Source organism: Dysidea avara, chromosome 1 (assembly GCF_963678975.1).
Source record: "Dysidea avara chromosome 1, odDysAvar1.4, whole genome shotgun sequence".
NCBI classification, from domain to species: Eukaryota; Metazoa; Porifera; class Demospongiae; order Dictyoceratida; family Dysideidae; genus Dysidea; species Dysidea avara.
Genome location: NC_089272.1, coordinates 12,065,488 through 12,088,974, shown reverse-complemented (window position 1 = coordinate 12,088,974; position 23,487 = coordinate 12,065,488). Strand labels below are relative to the sequence as shown.

Here is a 23,487-nt window from a genome sequence, read left to right as displayed (position 1 = left end):
TAAAAGCTGTGTCAGATAAGGATAAGGCTGAACTGTTTAACCAATATTTCTACTCCGTTTTTACTGATGCTGCCACCCCTTTACCAAATTTAGAAGAGGTGTCCATTCCATCCAGTACTATTCCTGATATTACTCTCAGTTCCCAAGACATATTTGAAGAGTTAAGATCTTTACAGACTTCTAAAGCTGTTGGTCCAGACAATATTGGACCTAAAGTCCTAAATAGCTGTGCAGATTCATTGACTGCACCTCTACATCATCTATTTTCTCTGTCTTTGGCAAATGGTGTCATTCCCAGTGACTGGAAATGCCACAACATAATACCTGTTTATAAGTCGGGTGATAAATCTTCTGTCAAAAACTATCGGCCTATTTCATTACTATGCAATGTATCTAAAGTTTTAGAACGACTAGTACATAACAAACTTCTTGATTTCTATTCAGACTCCATATCACGCCATCAATTTGGATTCTGTAAAAACAAATCTACTTTGCAACAGTTGTTACTATATTTTGATGATCTATGTTCTGACAAGAAACAAACTGATAGTATTTACCTTGACTTCAGCAAAGCTTTTGACAGTGTTTCACATACTAAACTGTTGTTGAAGTTATGGTCTGCTGGCATCACAGGTGATGTGTGGTCATGGCTACGGTCCTATTTGTCTGACCGTAGTCAACGTGTTTTGGTCAATAATAGTTTATCTTGCTCTCTACCTGTTAAATCTGGTGTACCTCAGGGTAGCATCTTGGGACCATTGTTAATGATCTGTGTGATAAAGTTGAGAATTCCACAATCTTTAAGTTTGCTGACGACCTCAAATGCTTCAAGGCAATCCATTGTATCACTGACTCCAACCAACTTCAGAATGATTTAAACTCCCTATATGGATGGAGTCTTGATAATGATCTCTCTTTCAGTATTAAGAAGTGTGTCGTTTTACATTTCAAGGTCACATTACACGACACAAACTATTTCATTAATGGTGTTCAACTATCTAATGTCACAGAACATCGTGACCTCGGAATAGTTTTCTCCAAAAATTTGTCTTGGGCCAGTCATATTGATTCTACAGTGGCTAAGGCTTATAAGTCCTTTGGCCTACTCCGCCGAACTTTTAAGAACACCTTCTCTATTCAAGCTAGAAAAACACTATATCTAACTCTAGTGAGATCCAAGCTTTTATATTGTTCTGCCTTATGGCGACCCCATCTTATGAAGGACATTTTGTTGTTGGAGCAAGTCCAGCGCCGTGCAACTAAATTTATATTGAATAACTATACTATGGATTACAAAACAAGATTGTTTCATCTGAAGCTTTTACCTTTGATGTATGTGTTAGAATTACATGATGTTCTTTTTCTAATAAAATCTTTGAACTCCCCTACTAGTAGCTTCAACATATCCGACCATGTTTGCTTCAACAACAGTCGTACCAGATCATCCAGCAGCAAGTTATGCCACAGAAATTCTGACAATGTCATTACAGCAAATTCATATTTTTACAGAATCCCTAGATTGTGGAATGCATTACCTATCATTGACTTATCCCTTTCCCTCCCTACTATCAAACATAAACTTATTATTTTTTTATGGAATCATTTTACAAATACTTTTGACACTAACAGCAATTGTACTTTGCATTTTTTATGTCCTTGTAGGAACTGTAGTAAGCTTCCCCACTCATGTAACTTTAATATTTTGTAGTTGTACTGTACGTAAGTAAAGTTTAGTTGTAAATAAGTAGCTAAGTAGTTAATTAATTTAAGGCAGCTGGCACTGGTGGCTAGCTGACCCTCAGATCATGTAATTTCCCTTTTTGATTTGTCTAATGTTCTGTACTTGTGTTATTTGATCTGTAAAGCATTAATAAATAAATAAATAAATAAATAAATAAAGTATCATTTGTACTAATGCTAATAGAGAAGTGGAATGGTTATCATCAAGCAAGGATCCATTAGATCTGTATTCCATTTGAAATATCTCATTTTGGATTATTTCAGCAGCACACATGAGGACAACTACATCATTGTCTTGATTCCTCTTTGTTGCCTCCAATAGGGTATCTCCAGTATCTTCCTTGAATGACATAATGACTTCATATTTGCTTTTATGAGCTTCCAGATCAGGAATTTGCATAAGAAGTTTCTCTTTAAGTCATGCTGCATTCATCCGTTGTGAAATGTCTTCTCCAAGCTTTTCAAGATGAGACTTGTACAGTTGTACTAAATTGGAGAGCTTGATGATACTGCCTTCTGTCTCCTTTATTACTTCTATGTATGAGATAAGTTCTGCAAATGCTATGGCTTCAAATGACAGTTTGGTTTCACCAGTAATCATTTTTTTTTTGGTGCGTGCTAGATCTGAACCTAGTAAAAAACCCTGTTAAGCAGTGCTTATGATAAATAGCATCCATTGCTATCCTCTGGATGACAATTTTGCCAACAGTAGGTGAAGGTGACCCTGAAACTTCTCACAGGAAAAACATAGGGTTTTTCTTGGGGTCAAGGCCTCTCAAAACAATTCTACGTGTTCTGTGTACTTCCTTTTGGCCAAGCTACAGCATGTTATCTGTTCACCAAACTGTTGTGACCCCTAGTAAGGTACTGGCGAAATCCAGGCATAACAGTAGTAGTGTATTTGGATGATAGCATCACAGCAGGTGCAGATGGTGGACATGCACAGAAGGCCAGCAAGAAAATCCAGGAGGACCTCTGTAGTGCAGGCTTCATTACCAACATCAAAAAAATTGAAGTGGACCCCATCGTAACAATGTGCTAGGCTGGCTTTGAAATTGACATAGCAGAAGGCATAGTCTCAGTCCCACAACAGAAAATTGATGCCCTCGAATCACAACTATGTCAGATAGCAAGCAACATCGCTGGACCCTGTCCCACCTTACAGGAAAAATCATCTTCATGTCAATGGAAATAGGACCGGTAGCAAGGTTAATGGCTAGGGAATTGTATGCTTTGCTTGGCTAGGGGATTGTATGCTTTGCTTGGCTAGGGGATTGTATGCTTTGCTTAATACCAGAGTCAGTTGGTCCCAGGCACTGCCATTATCAGAGGAAGCTAGAGCAGAATTCCTAATTTGGAACACCAAAATACAGAGGTTTAATGGGAAAAATATTTGGGTGGGGAATTCTACCTTAAGAGTGGTATATAGTTACACGGATGCCAGTGACAATGGTTACGCTGGCTACAGTACATCATCAATGTCCCATAGCCCAAGGCCCCTGGTCGCATAAGAAATCCACTAAGAGCCCACTCGGCGTGAGCTTAGAGCTATCAGACTGATACTCGACACACTGGAATCTAAACTGGCCAATGAGAGAGTACGATAGTTTACTGACAATCAAAATTTTGTACGTATATTATCAGTAGGGAGCAGGAAGCCTGATTTACAGGAAGAGGCTCTAGCTATTTTTTTTTCAATTTCTGTGGCACGACGGATACACATAGAGATGGATCTCAAGAGGAAAAATGAAACAGCTCACTGTGATGACTGGAGCCTTGCTGGTGATACATTTAGGCAACTATATAGTCTGTGGGGCCCCACACAATTGATTGTTTTGCAAACTACTACAACACACAACTTCCATGCTTTAATTCTGCAACCCAGGCTATGAAGGGGTTGATACCTTTACCACCAACTGGACAGAAGAAAACAACTGGTTTGCCCACCAGTTTAATTAATTCCTCACATCATCCAACACACGCAAAGGTGTAAAGCATGGGACCCTGATAATGCCAGAGTGCCCTTCAGCCCCATTTTGTCCAGTCATATTTCCTGAGGGAGGAAGGCCCGCCCAGTTTGTTACAGCCATACAAGTTTTACCCCCAAAGAAATCTCAATACACCCAGGAAACTTACCATTGCTGGAGGAACTGGGCTATCGCACACAAGCTGCCAGTATTTCTGGCCAGTGCATGCCATATTGTACTTTACCTGCAGGGAGTTAGCAATCGGCTCCAATTAAAGTCAGCAGTGGAAGAGGCTGTACACGCTCTGACTTGGGTGCATCATTTTGCAACACTGGAATCCCCAACCACTAACCCACTTGTGCAGACAATTCTTCAAGGCCTGAAATGGTTGCATGCTAAGCCGGCGCAAAAAGAAGAAGCTGATAACTGTACCAATCCTAGCTGATATGGTTGAAGATGCCAATTCTTTCCCAACCCTTGCAAACTTAAGAATAGCCACTATTAGCCTATTGGTGTTTGACAGATTCCTGAGATGCGATGAAGCCATGCATATTAGAGCATACGATATGGAGATAGCACAAAATGGGGTTAGATTATCATTGCCACGACACTGGAAGACATACCCATTCAGCCATTCAGACAAGGAAGCAAAGTACTGATTGCCAGAACAGACTCCTCAACCAGTCCCGTAGCTATGTTGGAGCGATACTTGACTGTGGCGGATATGCAATTGAACAGTAATGCATTAGTTTTTAAAGGCATTATAAAAACCAAGAAAGTCTTGAGAGCTTCTGGTCACTTGAGCTACACCACCATTAGGGAGCAATTCAGGAGTAAGCTTATAGAGCTGGGATATGCGACAGAAGGATTTGGCATGTATAGTCTTCGTTCCAGAGGGACTTCAGCAGCAGCAAAAGCAGGCGTCACAGACTGCCTGTTCTGGCAACACAGAAGGTGGAAATCTGAACTGGCCAAGGATGGCTATGTGGAAGACTCCAAAAAGAATCGTTTGTCTATCCCAAGAAATATTGGGATTTAAAGAGTATCTAGGTTATGTGTCATGTACCTTGTGGTCACCAGTTAGGTGATCACAATGGCCCTTCTTTATTACTCTAGAGTGTGGATTAAATTAATAAGTTAGTAGCCGTGACTGCAGCTACACGCCAAGGTATTAGTACATGTTAAGCAAGTGAAGTGTGGATGGTTTCAGGTAAAAGGAGGGAGACGATAGTGTGTTGTGTGGCCTTGCACAGCCAGTGTGGGCATGTAACAGACAAGTGTGTATTTTACAGGAACCAAGAAAATTCCCTTTTCACAAATCTGTAGCTTGATAATGCCTTATTGGAAATTAACCGTTTTACTGTGGAAACTCCTTTGGGATGGGGCACCTCCCGTTTCAAAGGAATCCACCAAACCATCACTGAGATATGTGCCTTCAAAGTTCATTTCAGTTTTGTTTTTTTTTGTATTTTACTTCATCTTCTTTTCGTTCCACTTAGAAAAATTGCTATAACTTATGCATGCATTAGTCAATTTTCTTCAGAGTTGGAGAGTGGTAACAATGTTATATAGTCCAAATTTCATACACATCATATAAAGAACAAGGGAACGACGATCTTATTTACGTTTACTGCAGACTTATTACATGGATACCATTGGGGCTACAGAAACGAAATAAAGATTTTTGAACTCTCCATCAGCAGACAAATAAAATGGTGAATAGTTTTAATCGATTTGAGTCTTCCTTCTCTATGTATAAAAATTTGCATTTTTTTTTCTTTGTAGCATGCACAATTTTACGATTTATTATTTTTATTTTCTTCTCAATACACATACTTGTGTAAACAAGTCAGGTTTTTGCTGAGATGGTCACAAATGAGATAAGTGTAGATCAACATACTTGTAGATTGATATACTCTAATAGAATAGTCAGTAAAGTAAAATATACTCTAATTGAGCAGTCATTAAATTGTTACTCGTTGCAAAAGTACCGAATGTACAGAGCTAAATTTCATACGACCAGAAACATAATAATTCAGTTGGAGTGGCTTTATATACTTACAGAGAATACTTATACTTACACTGGTCCACTTGATCCCATTGTTATTAGCTTGCTCAAATAATGAACAAAATCACTTTTAGAAGATTGTACTTTAGTGATGTCAGCATCCTGCTGTTCAGGTAAGCGTTCAAGTAAGAAGAAACGTCCTTCATCATCTATCATTTCTGCCTTATAAGGAAGAGCAGCTGAAAATTCAATATCATGTGGTGTGTATGGTTCATGTTGGCTGTGACCCTTTGGTAAGGGACCTGTAAGAAGTGAACAATACAAACAAGAGTGTGAATCTCTCTATTATGGTTACCGTTAGACCCAGAATATTGTAGCATCTTTGCTACAATGGTAGAAGCATATATGGAGCTGGACCAAATAGATCTACAGGGTTACAAGGAAAATTGAGTTGTGCATGGGCTACCCTACCCACCCACCCACCCACCCATGTTCTGTACACACAAACACACACTACACTACACTACACTACACCACACACTACTCACTCACTCACCCACCCACCCACTCCCTCACTCACTTACACCCTTTTCATATGGCTACCCAAAAGTGAGGGATGAATGACCCACATTCAACCCAGTTTCTGTTCACAAGCAATCGTCACATGATGGCATTTGTTGAGTGATAATTGTCTTCTATGCATGTTACGTATTCATTAAAAACCGCCGCTCACTTTTGAAGCCATAAACTGAGTTCAACCCGAGTTCAACACTACTGCTTTGTAGGGTTGAACTCGGTTACGACTTCTGGGTTCAACCCAGTCATGGTGGTCATATGAATGCGTTAAACTGGGTTGAAGGTGGGTTAAACCTGGTTTAAAGTGACCATATGAAAGGGTTATTACTCACTCACTCCCTCGCTTGCTCACTTGCTCATTCTCTCACTCGCTGACTCCCTCGCTCACTGAATCCCTCACTCGACACACACACACACACCACAACACACACCTACATGGATACAGTATTCTAGAAACTCACCAATAACATCTCCAGCAAAGGAAAGTTTCACTTCACTAGTCGTACTGGGTGGTTCCTTCCCATCTAACATTAGACTCGCTGTACTACTGAACTCTTGATGACTCGCACTCATGTAGTATCTACAATGCCTTAAGGCAAACAACGACATTGCTGATGATTCTGTGAAGTCATCAAAGGAACCTTGTAGGAATAAACGACACGCAAATAATTATTATTATACTGTGACCAATTGTAATTGCATATAATTTGTACATACATGGCAAACATAACTGATGCAAATTGGTAAAACTGGTACATGCTCACCGGGTGAGAATGAAGATATATCTTCTTAAGACATGATAATAATACTGTACATATGTAACTAAATCCAATTTAACTCTTTGTTTGTTATCATGCTCTGTATTGAACAGTACAGTAGAACTCTTTAACCCTTAAACATGCATGCACCGATAAATTGACTTTGTCACATAGCTGCAAACAAAGTGCTGTAACTTGCAAACCATTCTTCTTATGGCTATGTAATCAACACCATTTTATTCATAATTAAAAAAGGATTAAAATGATACCTTGGGATTTACCCTAGCACAAAAGCATGGGGCCAAAACTCGCCCTGAAACTATCGTTACACAAAATAAGTATGCAAACCCCTTACATACCTTTAGAAAATGGTTAATATCTCGTTGCTACTTCACCAGATTCGTGTGAAATAAACACGAGGCGATTCCCTATTCAATGGCGAGTCACGCCATATGTCGCTCAATTGATTTAATTAATTGTTAACATGGTTGCTGTCACGAGTGAGAAATAATGGAAAATCAAGCCACCATTTTCCATCGCTCCATAACAAGTAAGCCTATGTTGTTACAGTGGTTAGTTAGACTTCTTCAAGTAGCCCAATAAATAAACTTTCTGTTGGTATATAGCTTTAGGCTTATAGAGTTAGGCTAATCTGGCTAGACAGACCATTTTAAATGATGTTGTGTAATCATGTATTCCTTAAAATTACATGTGAGTTTAAGGGTAAAGCAGGTATTTCCCCAAAAGTCACACACAATGCCTAAATTTCCGCTTTTAAAAATCTTCCTAGAGACATCATACACAATGAAAATCACCAACATTAGTCCATCTAACCAAATATAGCATTAAAAACTAGAAAACACTTACAGGCAGCTGGATACAGAATTTATTTTAAAAAATCACTAAAACTCTAATTTCTGTCTGCCAACCTGCTTGCCTGCCTGACCATAGTCACAAGGCTGAAAGCCACATAAAGCAGCACATGGCCACCATTTTACACCACAATAACAAACTCACCAGTGGCATATGCCTTTTGAGGTTCTGGAAGTGTGTGCCCTCTGCACCTAGTGTTTCATTTTATCTTCTGGTCTTCGTCCTTCTTCATGCAATGAAACCATATTGAGGCGTTAATTTTCCGTATCAACATTTTCTTTGAGCAGCATATTTAGTGCCACAATATTATTTAATGCTTACACTCAGTAGATACCTGCAACTTCACAATAGGTTCAAGACCCCATCTATTAACACAATCTTGGTTGAATAATAACGATCAACTACTGAGATCACACCTGGTAGCTGAAAGGCTGACTCTTGATACTCCAATACAGCATGTGCAGTCACTCTAATAGAACAGTTACATATGTATACATGTAGCTGTATGCTATAACAAAAAACCAAACAAACTAGTATCATACAGTACAATAGTACTATATAGTAGGGACCACAAAGGTGTAGGAGTAGCCCACAAAAAAACATTACCCAAAACCAGCCCCGATTTTTCCTGACGATGATAAGGCAGGTAAAACTAGGCCCAACAAGCATTTGAATCTACCCGAAATGCTTTCAGCAAGTTGCTACAAAATTTTCTACCAATTGACTATCTGACTGACTGACTGACTGATGCCCTAAGACAAGCGTAACTGGATAATAGTTAAGGCTATGAGCTTGATTTTTTTCACTCATTCGGCATTGCTTCAGATCAAGAGGTGCCTTTTGGCATACTGTAGTACGCACAGTGCATTATACATGGACTAACCAATGTCTTCCTTTGTAATCCCGTTCAACTTGGCTGACAGCGAAAGGTGCCAATTTGGCAGTAGCACATAATGGCTTCCCTTCACAATGGAAATTGTCTGTATTTTTCATAGCAGTTACTTTGATTACAGAGGTGCTTTTTCAAAAGTTCTTGATTCGTAACGCTGTGTAACGGGTCGAACGTCGCTGACCACAAAGCTTAATGGATACTTCACTTTCCAGACAATAATTGGTAGCTGGGACACACGGCACCATTTCTTTCATTTATGTGGTATGTGTGTGTTCACCAGTCATAATAATTCCATTTTACAAATGAAGTTAAACAAATACACAAAAAATTTCACCAGAACAACAAGAGCCATCACACAGATACGTACATGCTTCAACTGAAAAATTAGCAGCACTATAGACTAATTCAAGAAATAAAATTTTATAGGTACATATTAAACTATTATACAAACTTACGCCAGCAAAATCGCTCATATCTCTTTTACCAGTGATATTAACACGAGGGTTATCTAGTCTTGCACAAACACCAGTGGCTTTTAAAACTGAAGGCATCGGCACATCTCCAGTTGAAGTATGTCTCTCTCTTTTCTGCTGTAGTGGATCCTTAGGACTTTCCTCCTCTGTCTCGGGTAGCTCAAAGTATTTATTTGAAGCAACTTCTATGTTATCAATGCTCCCTCCAAGACCAGAATAATGTACCAGGTCGATAGTAACAGCAGCAGTTGTGAGATCTGGTGAATATTTCATGGTTGGAGAACTCGTTAATTCAGGAGTAGCACCACGACTGCCATCTCTGTGCTATCAAGTTTAGCTGCACAGCCAAATGATGGAACGCATCATCATCAGTAGACATTTGTGATGTCAGGTTAGTTGGTACAGTGTTGGCTCTGGCCCTAAGCTGTTGTGCCTGAAAACTGTGAGGTGGACCATCCACAGTGGCCATCTTATTGAACCCCGTGGTGACATCAACTTCAGTCATCTTGCCAACCTCCTCCAACCGAGGGGAACGGCACTCATTTTGTTCTTCCATCTGAAGTGGAAATCACAAATGAGCACAAATACATGCATACATCTGAACAAATAATTATACAAACGAACATGTAACACTTTCACACCTCAGATCAAAGGAGCCGCCCAGGCTACATTTCGTATGTAGCCCAGCTAGCCGGGCTACATACAAAATGGAGACCGGGCTACAACTGGGGCAGTGATTATATAGATGTTGATGCTGAAATCAATTGTGGGGATCGATAAATACTCACGTGATTAGAATGTACGACTTGGATTTCGCCATGAAAACTACTCAGCATTTTGTTATCCTCGACATCCTACGAGCTGAAAAACGTTGGGATAAGATGAGAATTAACTGCTGTAGTTCATTTACCAATCGTTTCTGCACATTTTCGAATATGGACATGTCCCCATCACGAAGCTACCACTCTGCACGGAGTAACCACTCTACAAGCAAGCTTACCTATCTAGGCCTTTAGTAAACTCTTTCATTATTCCATAAACAATTCAATAGCACTGATTAAAACATTAAACTCGTGTAACTGAAATTCTCTGTGATATCTCTAGGATATGTCTGTTCATCGTAACCAAACGTACCAGCTGCTGACCCATAATCAAAAACTTTTGGTATGCATACAGCTGTATATAATACATCCAGTGGCTGCACTCATATTGGCTTGGGTGATCGATTACCCTATACAGGCTATCAGCCTGATAAGTGTTACATATTAGCTGTAACACAGGGCATGAGGGCTTTGCCTGATATATATGCCTGACCACCGGAGGTCTGCAGGCACGAGGGCGGTCGGGCATACATATCAGGCCAAGCCCTCATGCCCATGTTACAACTAATACATATGCACATGTACCTGCGTGTTCACACCTCAACTGCAATAACAGTTCAGTATACTTTCGCTTATATGTAGGGTATATTGTAGCAGTGTCGGAGGTAACACATTTCTTAGTATTATAATTACCCTTTGTGCAATGCATCAAAGTATGTTATAAAAAAACTACTAAAGTTTAGTTATTTACAAATAGGGCCAAAATGATCATGGTTTTTTAGCATTCGAGTATTCCCTGTAGTTAACGATCAAGTACTCACAAATACTAGCTACTTATAGACATACCATGTGACATGTTTTATACTCAGTTTACATCTTTTAGTGACAACAATGATACACACACTGTATTAAAGTATTGATATTAGTGTTCCTGACAAGAAATTGTGGCAATCAAACTCTACAGCGTTCATTGTGTCACTCCCTGATAGCAGATGAATAATGTATGTCATGTGATCTTAACAAATACTCGAGTAACAATTTTACCAACTGAGTACCAAAATCCTTAACTGAGTACTTAACTGAGTACTTGGGTATTGCATATTATTATTTTACAAATGTAATGCGTTAACAAAATTACTGTAATGACTTGAATATAAAGTGATTTTATTACTACAAGTAAGGAAGTTACTAATCTTGTTACTAATCAATTGAGAAACACCTAGCCACAACGAAGTAACAAATCATCACAGAAAATTGTTACTTTCTCTTGAATACAATTATAACCAAGATTCACACATTTTATAATAGCAAGATCATGTCACGTGATAAGATGGTAGTTGCACACGTGACAGCTTAAGGTTGTGCACACAAAGTTAGAGAAGCACAACGTCAAATGCATTAGCCACAGGTACAATTAATTATGTACTATAAACTTTTCTGACCACTAGACACTCAAAACCATAAAAACTCAGTAAAAAAAGTCCATGGTAATGTGTTTTTATGAATGTGTATATGCATGTGTGCTGGTGTATATGCGTGCATGTGTGTGTGTGTGCGTGTGTTGTGTGCATGTGTTAGTGCACGAGTACAAGTTAAGAGAGAACACAAAATCATACAGTCAATGGTATCAGATCAAGATACTAAAAAATACTCTAATAAAACAGTCAACAGCCAATACACTCTGATACTAGTATCACTGCTGACTGCTACATTCTATAAACATTATTAGTTGTACCAGATGTGTTCTCCCCAGCCCAAAAAAGAATAGTTGAACAGTGCAGCATATCTCTTTAAAATATTATGTATGTGTGTACTGTATGCACACAAAAATCTCATTATCAAACTCTGTGCGTATTAAACAACCTGTGTAGTAGGAGCAAACTTGTGGTTAATAAAGCGTATTCATGTGACGTCACAAGTGCGGCATTTATTTAAGGCATGTGATAACCACCTATGACTGGGTAACAACGTACTAGAAGCATCAACATTGTACTTCCTGATGTAGCAGTGGAATGTTTCATCTTGTGTAGGGACTTGGCGGGCTCCATGGTCATTTCTCACAAACCATACTAATTACACTCATATCCTTGTGATACTTAACTCTCCATTGATAGGCGACTACTGCACTGCCATTAAGTGGCTGTTCAGTGCACATGTGATGGTGAGAAGATGTGCTGAAAATTGTTTCGTTTTGGCACATAGTTTGTTGACACCTGAGGTAGAGAGAAAACCAAATCGTAGCAGTATAATAATAGTCTATTAATTCGATAACGACATACTATAAGCAAAATGGAGTAGCTGGTCTGATTTTTGAAATATTCACAACAGTACCCGTCATATTGTGATAAGTGTGGGTGAGCAGATAGGAAGTTCTATTGCAATATCACAAAGCAGACCAGTTACGAGGTTGTACTTCTAGTATGCTATTACCCATCCATTGGTGATTACCACATAGCCACAAATTGGCTGCTGCTGTACCAGGTCTAGTGGAAAAAACAAAAACGTGATATTTTTGAATTGTAGCAATGGCTTCTTTCCACACATATTTTAAGTGTCTCCTTTATAATTTCTTTGTGAATACTGTCTATAGTTTTTACCAGTTTAAATGTCCGCTCACCGTCATTCGTATTTCTCTATCATACGAAACCTTAAGAAACTTTGTGCCTGCGCGCATGGTTACGCATGCGCGTGTTTTGTGAAACCCAGCAAATAAGAAATTCCACACGTGATACTCTTAAAAAGTCGATAATCGTTTATTTACTGGTAGTTAATTTTCTGTCTTGGTGCTAACACGTGGTGGTCGACTGGTCGTTAGCTATGTCTTCTCGCTCTCAGAAGAAAAGCCATAAGGCTAAATCTCCGAGAGATTGGAAGCAACGTCTGTTTCGTTTCGCTGCAGGGGAAAATTTTAGCCGAGGAGAGAAGCCAGCCAAAGGCTCCCAGTGGCACTCAGCCATTCAACGAATAACCAACTGCGCTGCTCATGTTGACAAAAACAAGGAATGCGTGTGTCAGTATCATCGATCTGTAAGTTGATATGATTGTTGTGATGTGACCATGTGCCATTCACAGGTGCTCTGTAAAATTAATGCCAAATTGAACAGACTATATTAACAGGAATAATCTGGCATAATTCTTGTTGCCATAGTCTGTTTAATTCAGCATTAATTCTACAGAGCAATAAAGCTATTGTAGAGTTCTATGCTTAATTTCATTGTGCCTTTTCCTGTGATTATTATGTCACAGACACCATAATGTCATGAACAATATGCTGAGTTTAATTAACTTTTCTTACATTATACAAAGAGTGGGTGGACTCAGCCAACCTTAATTACACTTGCATGCTACAAAAGTTTAATATATTTGCCATATTAACTACCACCGTTCATGGTTTACGGCTAGCTTGGTGCACTAAAGCTAGCTATAATTAACTGTTGTAATCATTTTATTTTTTAACCACACTTTTCTTGCTATGCCCATTGCAGATCACTTTTTTGCGGTCCTGTTTAGTCACATGTGATGGAGGACTTATGTACCATTTAATTTTTTTCACATTCTGTATCATAATTTGTCAGCCGGTGATGGTTTTCATCATTTGTTCAACTACATTTTTCATAAAGAAAGAAAGGTAGTAAAATCATTACAGCTAGCTACTGTGTAACTATGGCCACTATATATATATTATGTAGCTGTGATCCATTTTTTGCTGCACAAGCTATGACATTGAGATGAAACCTCAAGTTCTTACTATCATGCATGCAGACTATGTGTATAGCTACATTGCAATATCTATAATGTAGAATTGATTGTGCTCTGATCAAATGTCAGCCTACCAATTATTTGAAACTCTGCTCTCATCAGTTGCACAAATAAGGCTACAGGAGTTGTTAATTCTTTCCAATGATTCATCATTATATCTTGGCTGAGACTCTGGGCTTATGAATGCATGTATGTTTTGGTATTGCTCATGCTGTTGTATGTATATGTACTCTGGTAGGACAGAACAGCTCTGTGACGGTAATACACATTCAAATAAAAAAGATCAAACCAACTTAGCAATATATATATGGCTGGTGCTGATAACGTGAAAAAAAAAATTTTTATAATAGTAAATATATAATTGTATTATGAACACATGTTAGCTACCATATTACCATATTTTCCAGTAGACATGCTGTATTAGTTACCTTATGTACTGTAGTTATAGTACTACTATTTCTCTAGGAAGAGTCTGCAGTACCATCGAATTCTAATCTAAGTGGTCATGAATTTGAACCTATTGGCCTTGTTGGACAGGTACTGCACATGCATGCACCCTTACTATCAGCATTACTATGTAGTTGGGTTTATACTTCACCAGGGATTAGTGCAATCCACTTTGGAAGTTTCTCGCAGAACACAAATGGTCACAACTTCAAATACACCTATCTCTACACCACTGTTGGTAAGCCAAGTTACACATTGTTTCATGCAAATATTGCTTGATTTACTTGAGGTGACTAAGCGACAAGTAGGAACCAGTCATACACTTACTGCAAGTGTGTTTAATGTTAGTATTTATATCTTCTATAATTTGCATAAATATATATATGGATGTGTGTTCTCCAGGATAGATCTAGAGTCAGTAGTGATGTTCCACATTTATCTACTGTTTATCCACCCGCTGTTAAACCCCATAAGGAAATATCACATTGTACCATTACTACCACTGCATCTACCATCATTAGTACCCATACCTCCTCTTCCTCTGATACTCCCATCTCTAATGTATTGCCTCCATCCAGCAAATCAGCATTATTGGGTAACACCTCAACCATTTTATCTGTGAGTCATTAGTAAATGTTTTTACTTGATTGCTGTGCATTAATCCCCAACAACAACCAACCATGCATCATTTTGCTAATCAATAGCTTCTAGTAAAACTTTTAGTCACTTGTTGAATACTGTGAATTGTCTCATGTAGATGCCAACTTCTACCAATGTTTTGTCAGTTCCTGTGTCTATCTCATCTAACACTATGGTGCAGTCAGCTGATGCTTTTACCAAAGTGTCCACTACAGCAGAGGTAATTTTTAAACATTGAATTGAGAGTGATACTCTTTATAGAGTACAGCACTGTTGGGATGTACTGAGCCTTCCACTGCTAACAACAAGAATGACCATCGATTGCAACGTAGTGTGAGCATAATTTAACTATGTAATTATGCATTGACTCTGCTTATTGTTAGCCGGAGATGGATTATATACCAGATGGCTGGAGATCTAAGATGTCTCCAGCTGAACAGCAGTGGATTGGTGAGGCTCTGTTTAAGAGTAAAAACAGGATTAAGGATGGTGCTCTCTCTACGTTGTGGTGGTATCCTCCACCTGTCAAAATGGTAACTGGAAGGAAGCCACAACCAGATGTGTATGCAATGCACAGGCTCTGTGTGTGGATGCCATTAATGGCTTGGAATGTGGTATTCAAGTGTCCAACATGTCGTTTGGGTACATTAACGTAAGAGACATTAATGAATATTATGAGAGTTATTGATCATATTATGCAACAGATCAAAGGGTGTGTACAAGAAGACAATACGCAGTGTGGTGGACTACACTAACCACTATTACCTAACCACAGAAGAGCTCCAGTGTAACAACAAACCCTGTGAAAAAACTTTTCTGGGTTGGGATGAGCGGTAAATTTTCACACCATGTCTTCATGGCACTGTACATTATATACATTTGTTTTATGTACAGCTTACTTAGTCAGCTGTCTACAAGACGGATATCCCAATTTCCTGCCATTCTTACTAAGAAAAGAGCATGTGATGTGTCTGTGGTGGCTTGTTTGAGGGATCGAACACTAGGAAATAGCTCTACTGCATTGTATAACAGAGTACAAGAACAGCACACAGAGGAGTGGATGAAGAGGGCTGTTATGTACTATGCAGACTGTGAAGAGTATAGGTCAGTTCAATCTTAGTCGAATGTTTTAACATTTCTTTTTGTAGCAAAGGAATGACTGGGCTACAAATAATGACTTCTTTTGTTATTGATAAACCATTGCCAATTGAGAAGATTGGAGGTGCTAGGTATTAGCTGCTTCTGCTTTGAATACTGTCAATTTTATGTGTGTCCATTGTATGTATAGCTGGTTTCTCAAGGTGTACGCCAAGGACATTCTCAAGCGATTACCTCAGATTCTTGCTACCTGCACGGCTGTATTTGGTAGTGTCTTGAAAATAGATTCCACCAAAAAGGTGTGTAGGAAACTGCAAGGAAGAGCTGCTGGTACTGCTTCTTGGTGTACTAATGTGGGTAATGAGAGGGGTGAGATTTTGACATCAGTGCTTACTGAGTCAGAGGGACTTGATGGCTTACGTCCCATGGCTGTGGGATTAATTAGAAGGTATTAGTTGCTTACACAACTAGTTGAATTTTTGCAACCTGCACTTTTGATCAGGTATGAGAAAGCCAAGCAGGATCCCCCAAAGTTGTTGTACACTGATCGAGACTGCTGCAGTATCAGAGGCCGTTCTCACTGTGCAAAGCTGTTTAATGAATGGGAAAACCTTGTTGTAAGCAAATACTTTCATATTTCTGTATTACTGATCAAACTGTTATATAGGTACGGTTAGATATATGGCATTATATGAGAAGGTTGTCCAGAGTTTGTACTTCTGAATCCCATCCCATTTATGGAAAGTTTATGGCATCACTGTCTGATGTAATATTTGAGTGGGATGAAGCTGATTATAGGTAAACATTTACTGTACTTAAAATCATGTTTCCAGGGTACATATTGTGTGTAGTCGACTGTGTGATGCAAAGAGGGGCTACTTGAAACAACAGGGGATAAGCCAACCTTCTGTTAGTGCTGTAAAGAAAGCCATAACCAAGGATGAGCTGTCTCGCCACTGCCGTAGGAAAACTAGGGGTGTAGAGTTGACCATACAGCTTATTGAGGAACTGTTGCTGAAGTTGGGGACAGCCACTGACTCTGTTGGTGTGCCTTTGTTTAATGAAGACATGACTACTATATGGGAGGAGCAGAAGAAGCATGTGCCATGTATTCAAGATCCTCCTGGGATGTGCTTATACACTATTACGGGCTACATTATGAAGGGTGGAGTTCGTCTGCCTGTGTACCGATGTTCACGAGGAACAACTTCTTTGGAGTCCTTTCATCTTCACGTGGCAAGGTATGACAAGTCTATGTGTAACTTCTATCCTATAATATCTTTTGCTATATTTAGATTCATCCCTGGCACTTCAGCTAGTGATGTACATTTCCAAGTGTATCTACTGGAGGGTCTATTGAGGTGGAACCAAGCACGAGAACGGGCAGCAGTTCAGCAGCAGTGCAAAGATTTAAGAACTTTTAACCTTGAGCTTGCCTACAAGGTTGTGTTATATACAATGTTACACAAGTGATTGTAAAGGACTCTTAGGTCAACCGCTACAGTCTAACATTCCATAGTAGTAAGTTGCTTCCACACCACCATGCTCCTATGTGCCACCATGAGGGAGAATACTTTGGGGTAGAGTATCTGTTCCGCCAAGCTGGAGGTACCCTGCCTTCCATGGAAGAAATAGAGCAAAATGACAAAGATGATGAAGATGCTACTGAAGATAATACAGATGACGGTTTTGTGGACGAGAATGGCATATCACCTATTCAAGAGCAGGATCTTTTGACAAATGAGCTAAATGAGGAATTGGCTGGTGAACAGGAACGTGACGATGACGATGATGATGAAGAACTAGTATGTACATATATGTATGCTAAACACCTCTGTTACAAAATTTCATGCATGGCATCAGGATACTACTACCTCTAACAGTACAGAAGTCATCAGTAGCTCTGCTGCTGTAGACACTACCACATCAGACACCAGAGGGATCCCTGGTTGGGATAAAGTTGGTAATTTAGCTAAACTATTAACAGAATTGACTGGGATAGCAGTATCAACTCATCAAGCTGGCCAGCTTAAGGCTCTTTATGATGCTCTTGATGACTATGATAAACAGAATATCAAAGTTCACCTCAAAACATTGCCACAACTTAGGGGTCGCTTTTGCAGAAAAAAGAGGCCGGGAAATACACATGAAGAACTGATGAGCAGGTACATATATGCATGTCACTGTAACAACATCATTATTAACTTTTTATTTATGCATATGACACAGGTCCCTCCTTTCTGGCAGTCCTTCCCCCCTTGGTCCAAAAGAAAGTCGGATTGTTGAGGCAGTATGCATCCTATTATGTCAAAGACATCTTGATGCTGGGAGAAGTTCTGGTTCAGGTATTGTGATGTTACTGTGGTTGTAGTGAGGAAATTTGTAATACTGCACAGGTGGCTGTAGAAGAGCATACTTACCAAGGTGGAAATTAGTACTTAAGGATTACAATGCTATCCGGTCTCGACTGTACCATTCATGGGGGGTATTGGAAGAGACAAACTTAGCTCTGTACCATATCAATCGGACTACTTTGGTAAAAAAAATTGAGTTTTTTGCATTAATCAAATTGCTACTACTTCTATAGCGAAAGTGGTACCAGGATAATGTCAGGATGGAGGAAGTAACTTCAAGATTGCAGGGAATTCAACTGCCCACACCACCATTACATTCAGCGGTTGACATTCCTGCTGCACAAGAATATCCTGTGTCTATTCGCACTCCTCCAGGGCCAGAACATGAGTTTTCTGAGCCAGAAGAGACACTCAGGCAGGTTAGAAAAACAGTTACCACCAGCACAAATACAGGAGCAGCAAATACAAATGCCAACCCACATCTCCTTGTGACCACTGGACCTGTTATTCGTGTGGCACCACGCGTGCTGTGTAGAGTATTAGCTACCTCAACAACAAATCCTACATTTACTAGTGCAGAGGTATAATGAACTTCACTATTTCTCAATATATACACTTTTCATGTTTGCTATTGACAGGGATGTACTGGGACCCAACTAGTGCCAGTAGTGAGAGAAGTAGAGGTAGCTGTGGCACCACGTACGTATTGTGTGAGTTTTTGGAATTGCTAATGTGTTTAAATCTTATAGGAACCATGTCTAAAACATGTGAGTGGCGGGAGAAGAGAAGACAAGCAGAAGCTGCTGCTGGCCTAGATGTTCCCCCTCCACCTAAACGCAGAAGACCGTATTGCTGTGCAAAGTGAGGTCAGGTGATGAATTGTAAGTTTCATCTTAGTCAGTGTGCTTACATAGCTCTTCATCAACTATACCATTTAGTGGACACTGGCCATACACAATTTCATGGCATAAGGTACTGTCCTAATGAGCCAGGGCAGATTTCAATGGATAAGTGGCTTGAGGTTAGGAGAAAAGCACATAAGCAGAGTAAACATAACTCACAAGAAGAGGAGCAGCAGCAGCAGCACCAACAACAACAGGACAGGCAGCAAGAACAACAGCAGCAGCAGCTACAACAGCAACAACAACACCAACAAAAGCAAATACATCAGATGCTACAAAACTGTGCATCAATACCACCAAAGCCATTAATAATGCAGGTACAACAGTCCTCACCAATTGTCGCAAGTTTGAAGCAGACATCAATAGCTGCAACAACTTCAACTTTACACCCCAGCCTATCATCAGCAACAATAAGTACACAACTGCGGCAGGCGCGAACAGTACATGTACAGGTGCTTCGAGCCCCAAAATCTGATTATGTGTAGTATATTTATTCATGATTATAATTAAATACTTAATATACAGAACACACCTTACTTTGTATTTCTATACATACTCGTGTGTGTTGTGTGTGTGTGGCAATACTTTGTATTAAGTGTTAAGCTACTTATCAGCAATTATTTTCTACACTGCTAAATATTTGCCTTGTTTTCTACAGTTGTAGACTCTACAGCTAGTGAATTGAATGTAGCATCAGTATGGAGTGGCTAATTGTTGCTATTATACATTCTCATACCTATGCAGAATTTCGAAGTAGAAAGTAAAATTTGGCTAGTTGAACAGTATTAAAGTCAATGGGATGGGATTGGTGTTTGTTGTGTATATAGGTCTATGTGTATATACATAATCTATTCTGCGTGCATATTTGCATAGCTATATTATCCACAACCTGTAGAGGGCAGCCTTCAAAACACCCATGTTTGAAAAGATGTAAAGTGATTGCTTATATTATACGGAGCATAGCTATATATTAATTATGCCTATAGCCAGCCATGCAATAAAAACCAAAATACATCAGTGAATCATGAGACCATACAGAAATCATCATGACAGAATATTTAATAAAATTAATAGCTATGTACTTACACAAGCTAATTCAAAATCAATGTCATACATCTTTCTACCCCTTCCCTGTTCTTTAAAGAGGCTAGTTGCAAAACTAATTCAGCAACTTTGGATGACATGTACAGCTACTCTTACTTTCTGGAACAGTGCATGCTTGTAATAAAACTGTAGCTATCTTACTATACGCTGTTTCAGACATCAGTAAAGTGTAGCTGAAGTGAATAGGCTACATACTACGTAAGTATAGCTACAGTAGCAAACATTATAATCAAAATTACACATTTGATAGGTAGCTACTTTGGTATTAGCTATTATAGATACAGTAACGCAATTGATATAACTATTAAACAGCAAGATATGATAGCGATTAACACTTATGGTGAGTAATTTGCGTAGAAGCATATAGCTATTACAAAGGAACTGTTTATGCATAGCTATCAGGAGAATACAGCATTAAAACTTCCATCATTGTAACAGCTAAAGTAGCTATATCATTTGATTGTGGCAAACTAGGATTGATATTATCGATAATAAGGAATCCTTACTAAGTAAATGTCTGTCTTTTCGTTTCCCCCCGTTTTTTCTCGCTTTCTTTTCCCCCTTCAAGGAGAAATATCGAAAATAGCTTTGCACGTACAGCTGCATCATTCTTCTCTATTAGAAACTCTAGCAGTGCAATGTATGCTACAGGGCATTTGGGAACTCAAGAATTACACTATTGATGCAATTATAATGTACAAAAAGTCATTTGGGTGAGCCTGAACAAGCCCAAGCATTGTCAGTTGAGCTGTACGTACAGTACATTGCGCACACCAAAATGTCTTGAAGAAACTAAAAAGCCACACACTTGGTAGCAAAAGTGGTATGTACGTATGTTGCATACACAAAAATTTCCTGATGAACCCATGGACTGATATATGGAAAGATAGTAGAGATCAACATTACATTCCATGCTAAGAAGGACCGAAGAATCAAAGACTATTAATAGCCAGGTGCTCTTTATAGAGTAGATAGGCACAGAGAGTCAACGGAGAGTGACACCTAGTAGTGAAAAACGAAGGCACGGGTAGCCACACTTCAACTAAGAAAGGAAAACCATGCAACATTTGTGTATGGAGTACCTAACTGGAATACAATCAGTAAAAGTACTCAAGACACTTGCCTTTATCAACACCAATCAATAGGTCTCTATCATCAGTGCTATTATTTGAACAAAAGAAAAGTGAACTTGCCACAGTGATTTGTGTATTATATACAAAGAGTTAGATAGCTAAGCTCCACCCTCATCTAGCACCTATACCCACACACCCTGCACTGTACACATTCACATTGGTATGTAGCTGCCAAGCGCGGCTACCAGTTTACTTAATACCATGTAGAAAATACCACAACTTACAAACCACAACAATTATATGAAACTATACCTACTACAGAACAAAGACTAAATATAACAAGGCATGACCTAGTAGAGGGTGGGGGCCTGTACAGCACAAAATTTTAGACTCACTGTGCCCAAGTTAGCCTAAGGGAAAAACCCAATGGGCTTTACACTTCTTTCTTTTGTGCAATTCCACCCTCTAAAACAGCAAAATTGTATTGTATGCGTCCAGTCAACAAATTCAACACCATGATAATTGTCATGGTCTACAACTGGTAAGGATTCCAACAAACATGTCAATCACACATACATTAATCACCTCTTGCAAGGGTAGGTGGTGGGGGTAGCCTACACTTTGAAATACGAAATGACATGCGTTCTCACCTTACACATTTAAATACCCTACTACCCACATGTGCCTGGCATGTGCAACAACTTTCAATTCCGGTTGGAGGTTCTTTTCTGTATAATTCACTTCATTCAACCGACAGATAATACACCTCCACCCTCATCTAGTACCTATACCCACACACCCTGCACCATACACATTCATATTGGTATGTAGCTATCAAGCGCAGCTACCAGTTTACTTAATACCATGTAGAGTAACAAAGAGGGGGAAGTGTTGACTTAAAGCCAGAAACTCTGTGGAAATACCTATCAATGCACGGACGCACGAATGCACACACACACACACTCTATAAAATTATGCCTTTTATTTACACTGTTACTTACTGCACTTTAATAAGGCTATACACAGTAATGTAGGGCTGTGTATGTAACTCCAATGATGTAAAGAATATAACTAGAATCTCAGGTTTTGTGTAACAGATAGTCTCTCTGACTGGGAGTACTGAAGAAATCCATCCTTGGCTGTTTCTTATTTTCTTCAACTATGGTCCTTGAAAACTTGATCAGGGGCACCTGTGGCTGCCGCTGTGGTGGCTCCACCTGCCTTTAGGCAGCTCCTCGAACCTGCCGTGGGATAACCATCCTAATTCTCTCAACCTTTCACTGATTCCACAGGGTCTCTGCCTGTATGTCTCCTTACTACAGGCTCCCATGTACTTGAGAAAAGATAAAATTACACTAATTAGATTTGCACCCCCCTATACATAGGAGTAATTTTGCATACCCTTACACAAAATGTCTCCTATATATAGAGGAGTGCCTGTACCAAAATAACGTACCCCTAGGCCAAGCAGCATCCCTCTATACTATAGGAGAAATTTTATGTACCCTACACAAAATGTCTCCCATATATTACAGGAGAAATTTTGCGTACCCTATGCAAAACGTCTCCCATATAATATAGGAGAAAACTTGCGTACCCCACACAAAATTTACTATATTCTATGCAAAGTGCTGTCATTCCATAGCACCTAGACAGACTAAAGATAAGGTAGAACGGTAAAACTGTCAACATCTAAGTCAACCTGTTGCTTTAAGCACATCAAAGAAATTTCAAGTAGAGTGGTACTGTACCACTCTTTAGACAATGGTATGCAACGTTTCGTTTGATGTGTGGAGGTCTCTTATTTGCGAAGAAACCTGGTATCAGGTGTCTTACTGGTAAGACACCCGACAGTTGTTTACAACCACAATGTGGCCTACAGTAATGCAATTAGCCTTTTGTGGACAATTAGTATTTCGCACATCAGTAAACACCAAGGAATTGCGAGCAGATTATTACAAAGAAATTACACTCAGGTACGCTGTTATCATGGGTAGCTCAGC

The 23,487-nt window shown here is 39.3% G+C and overlaps 2 protein-coding genes across 28 annotated transcripts in view; one reads left to right on the top strand and one right to left on the bottom strand.

Annotated features, from left to right (window-relative positions):
• LOC136256582 (AMP deaminase 2-like) overlaps nt 1-23,487 on the bottom strand; it is a 264,091-nt gene that overhangs the window by 223,732 nt on the left and 16,872 nt on the right. For 13 of the 24 annotated variants that reach the window (XM_066049582.1, XM_066049589.1, XM_066049572.1 and 10 more), the window contains 4 exons: nt 9,270-9,843; nt 8,067-8,391; nt 6,753-6,932; nt 5,789-6,017 (listed from right to left, as the gene is read on the bottom strand). In XM_066049582.1, the coding sequence (XP_065905654.1) occupies nt 5,789-6,017; nt 6,753-6,900 (377 nt within the window). In that variant the 5' untranslated portion in view covers nt 6,901-6,932; nt 8,067-8,391; nt 9,270-9,843. Of the gene's footprint in view, nt 1-5,788; nt 6,018-6,070; nt 6,137-6,752; nt 6,933-8,066; nt 8,431-9,269; nt 9,844-23,487 lie in introns of those variants that run through there. The other 11 variants (XM_066049604.1, XM_066049615.1, XM_066049594.1 and 8 more) reach the window with 11 other exon arrangements.
• On the top strand, nt 13,811-19,483 carry LOC136256160 (uncharacterized). Of its 4 annotated transcripts, XM_066049112.1 has the most exons (23): nt 13,811-14,404; nt 14,469-14,552; nt 14,604-14,657; nt 14,717-14,932; nt 15,072-15,173; nt 15,215-15,286; nt 15,337-15,605; nt 15,658-15,786; nt 15,848-16,057; nt 16,102-16,182; nt 16,242-16,499; nt 16,554-16,668; nt 16,719-16,849; nt 16,903-17,292; nt 17,347-17,494; nt 17,542-17,856; nt 17,915-18,216; nt 18,281-18,396; nt 18,448-18,587; nt 18,639-18,986; nt 19,044-19,104; nt 19,155-19,286; nt 19,344-19,483. In XM_066049112.1, the coding sequence occupies exons 2-22, from the start codon at nt 14,511-14,513 to the stop codon at nt 19,268-19,270; spliced, it is 3,615 nt and encodes a 1,204-aa protein (XP_065905184.1). In that variant the 5' UTR covers nt 13,811-14,404; nt 14,469-14,510; the 3' UTR covers nt 19,271-19,286; nt 19,344-19,483. The 4 variants fall into 4 exon arrangements, with proteins under 4 accessions (XP_065905184.1, XP_065905174.1, XP_065905191.1 ...); XM_066049102.1 differs by having other exon boundaries at nt 14,469-14,657; XM_066049119.1 differs by lacking the exons at nt 14,604-14,657; nt 14,717-14,932.

Bases quoted from the DNA above. Each gene is read 5' to 3' on its own strand.
- LOC136256160 (XM_066049102.1), top strand. From the start codon at position 14,511: ATGGTCACAACTTCAAATACACCTATCTCTACACCACTGTTGGTAAGC. The intron at 15,787-15,847 runs GTAAATTTTCAC...TTTTATGTACAG, and splicing joins TTTCTGGGTTGGGATGAGCG to CTTACTTAGTCAGCTGTCTA. The intron at 16,850-16,902 runs GTAAACATTTAC...TATTGTGTGTAG, and splicing joins TGGGATGAAGCTGATTATAG to TCGACTGTGTGATGCAAAGA.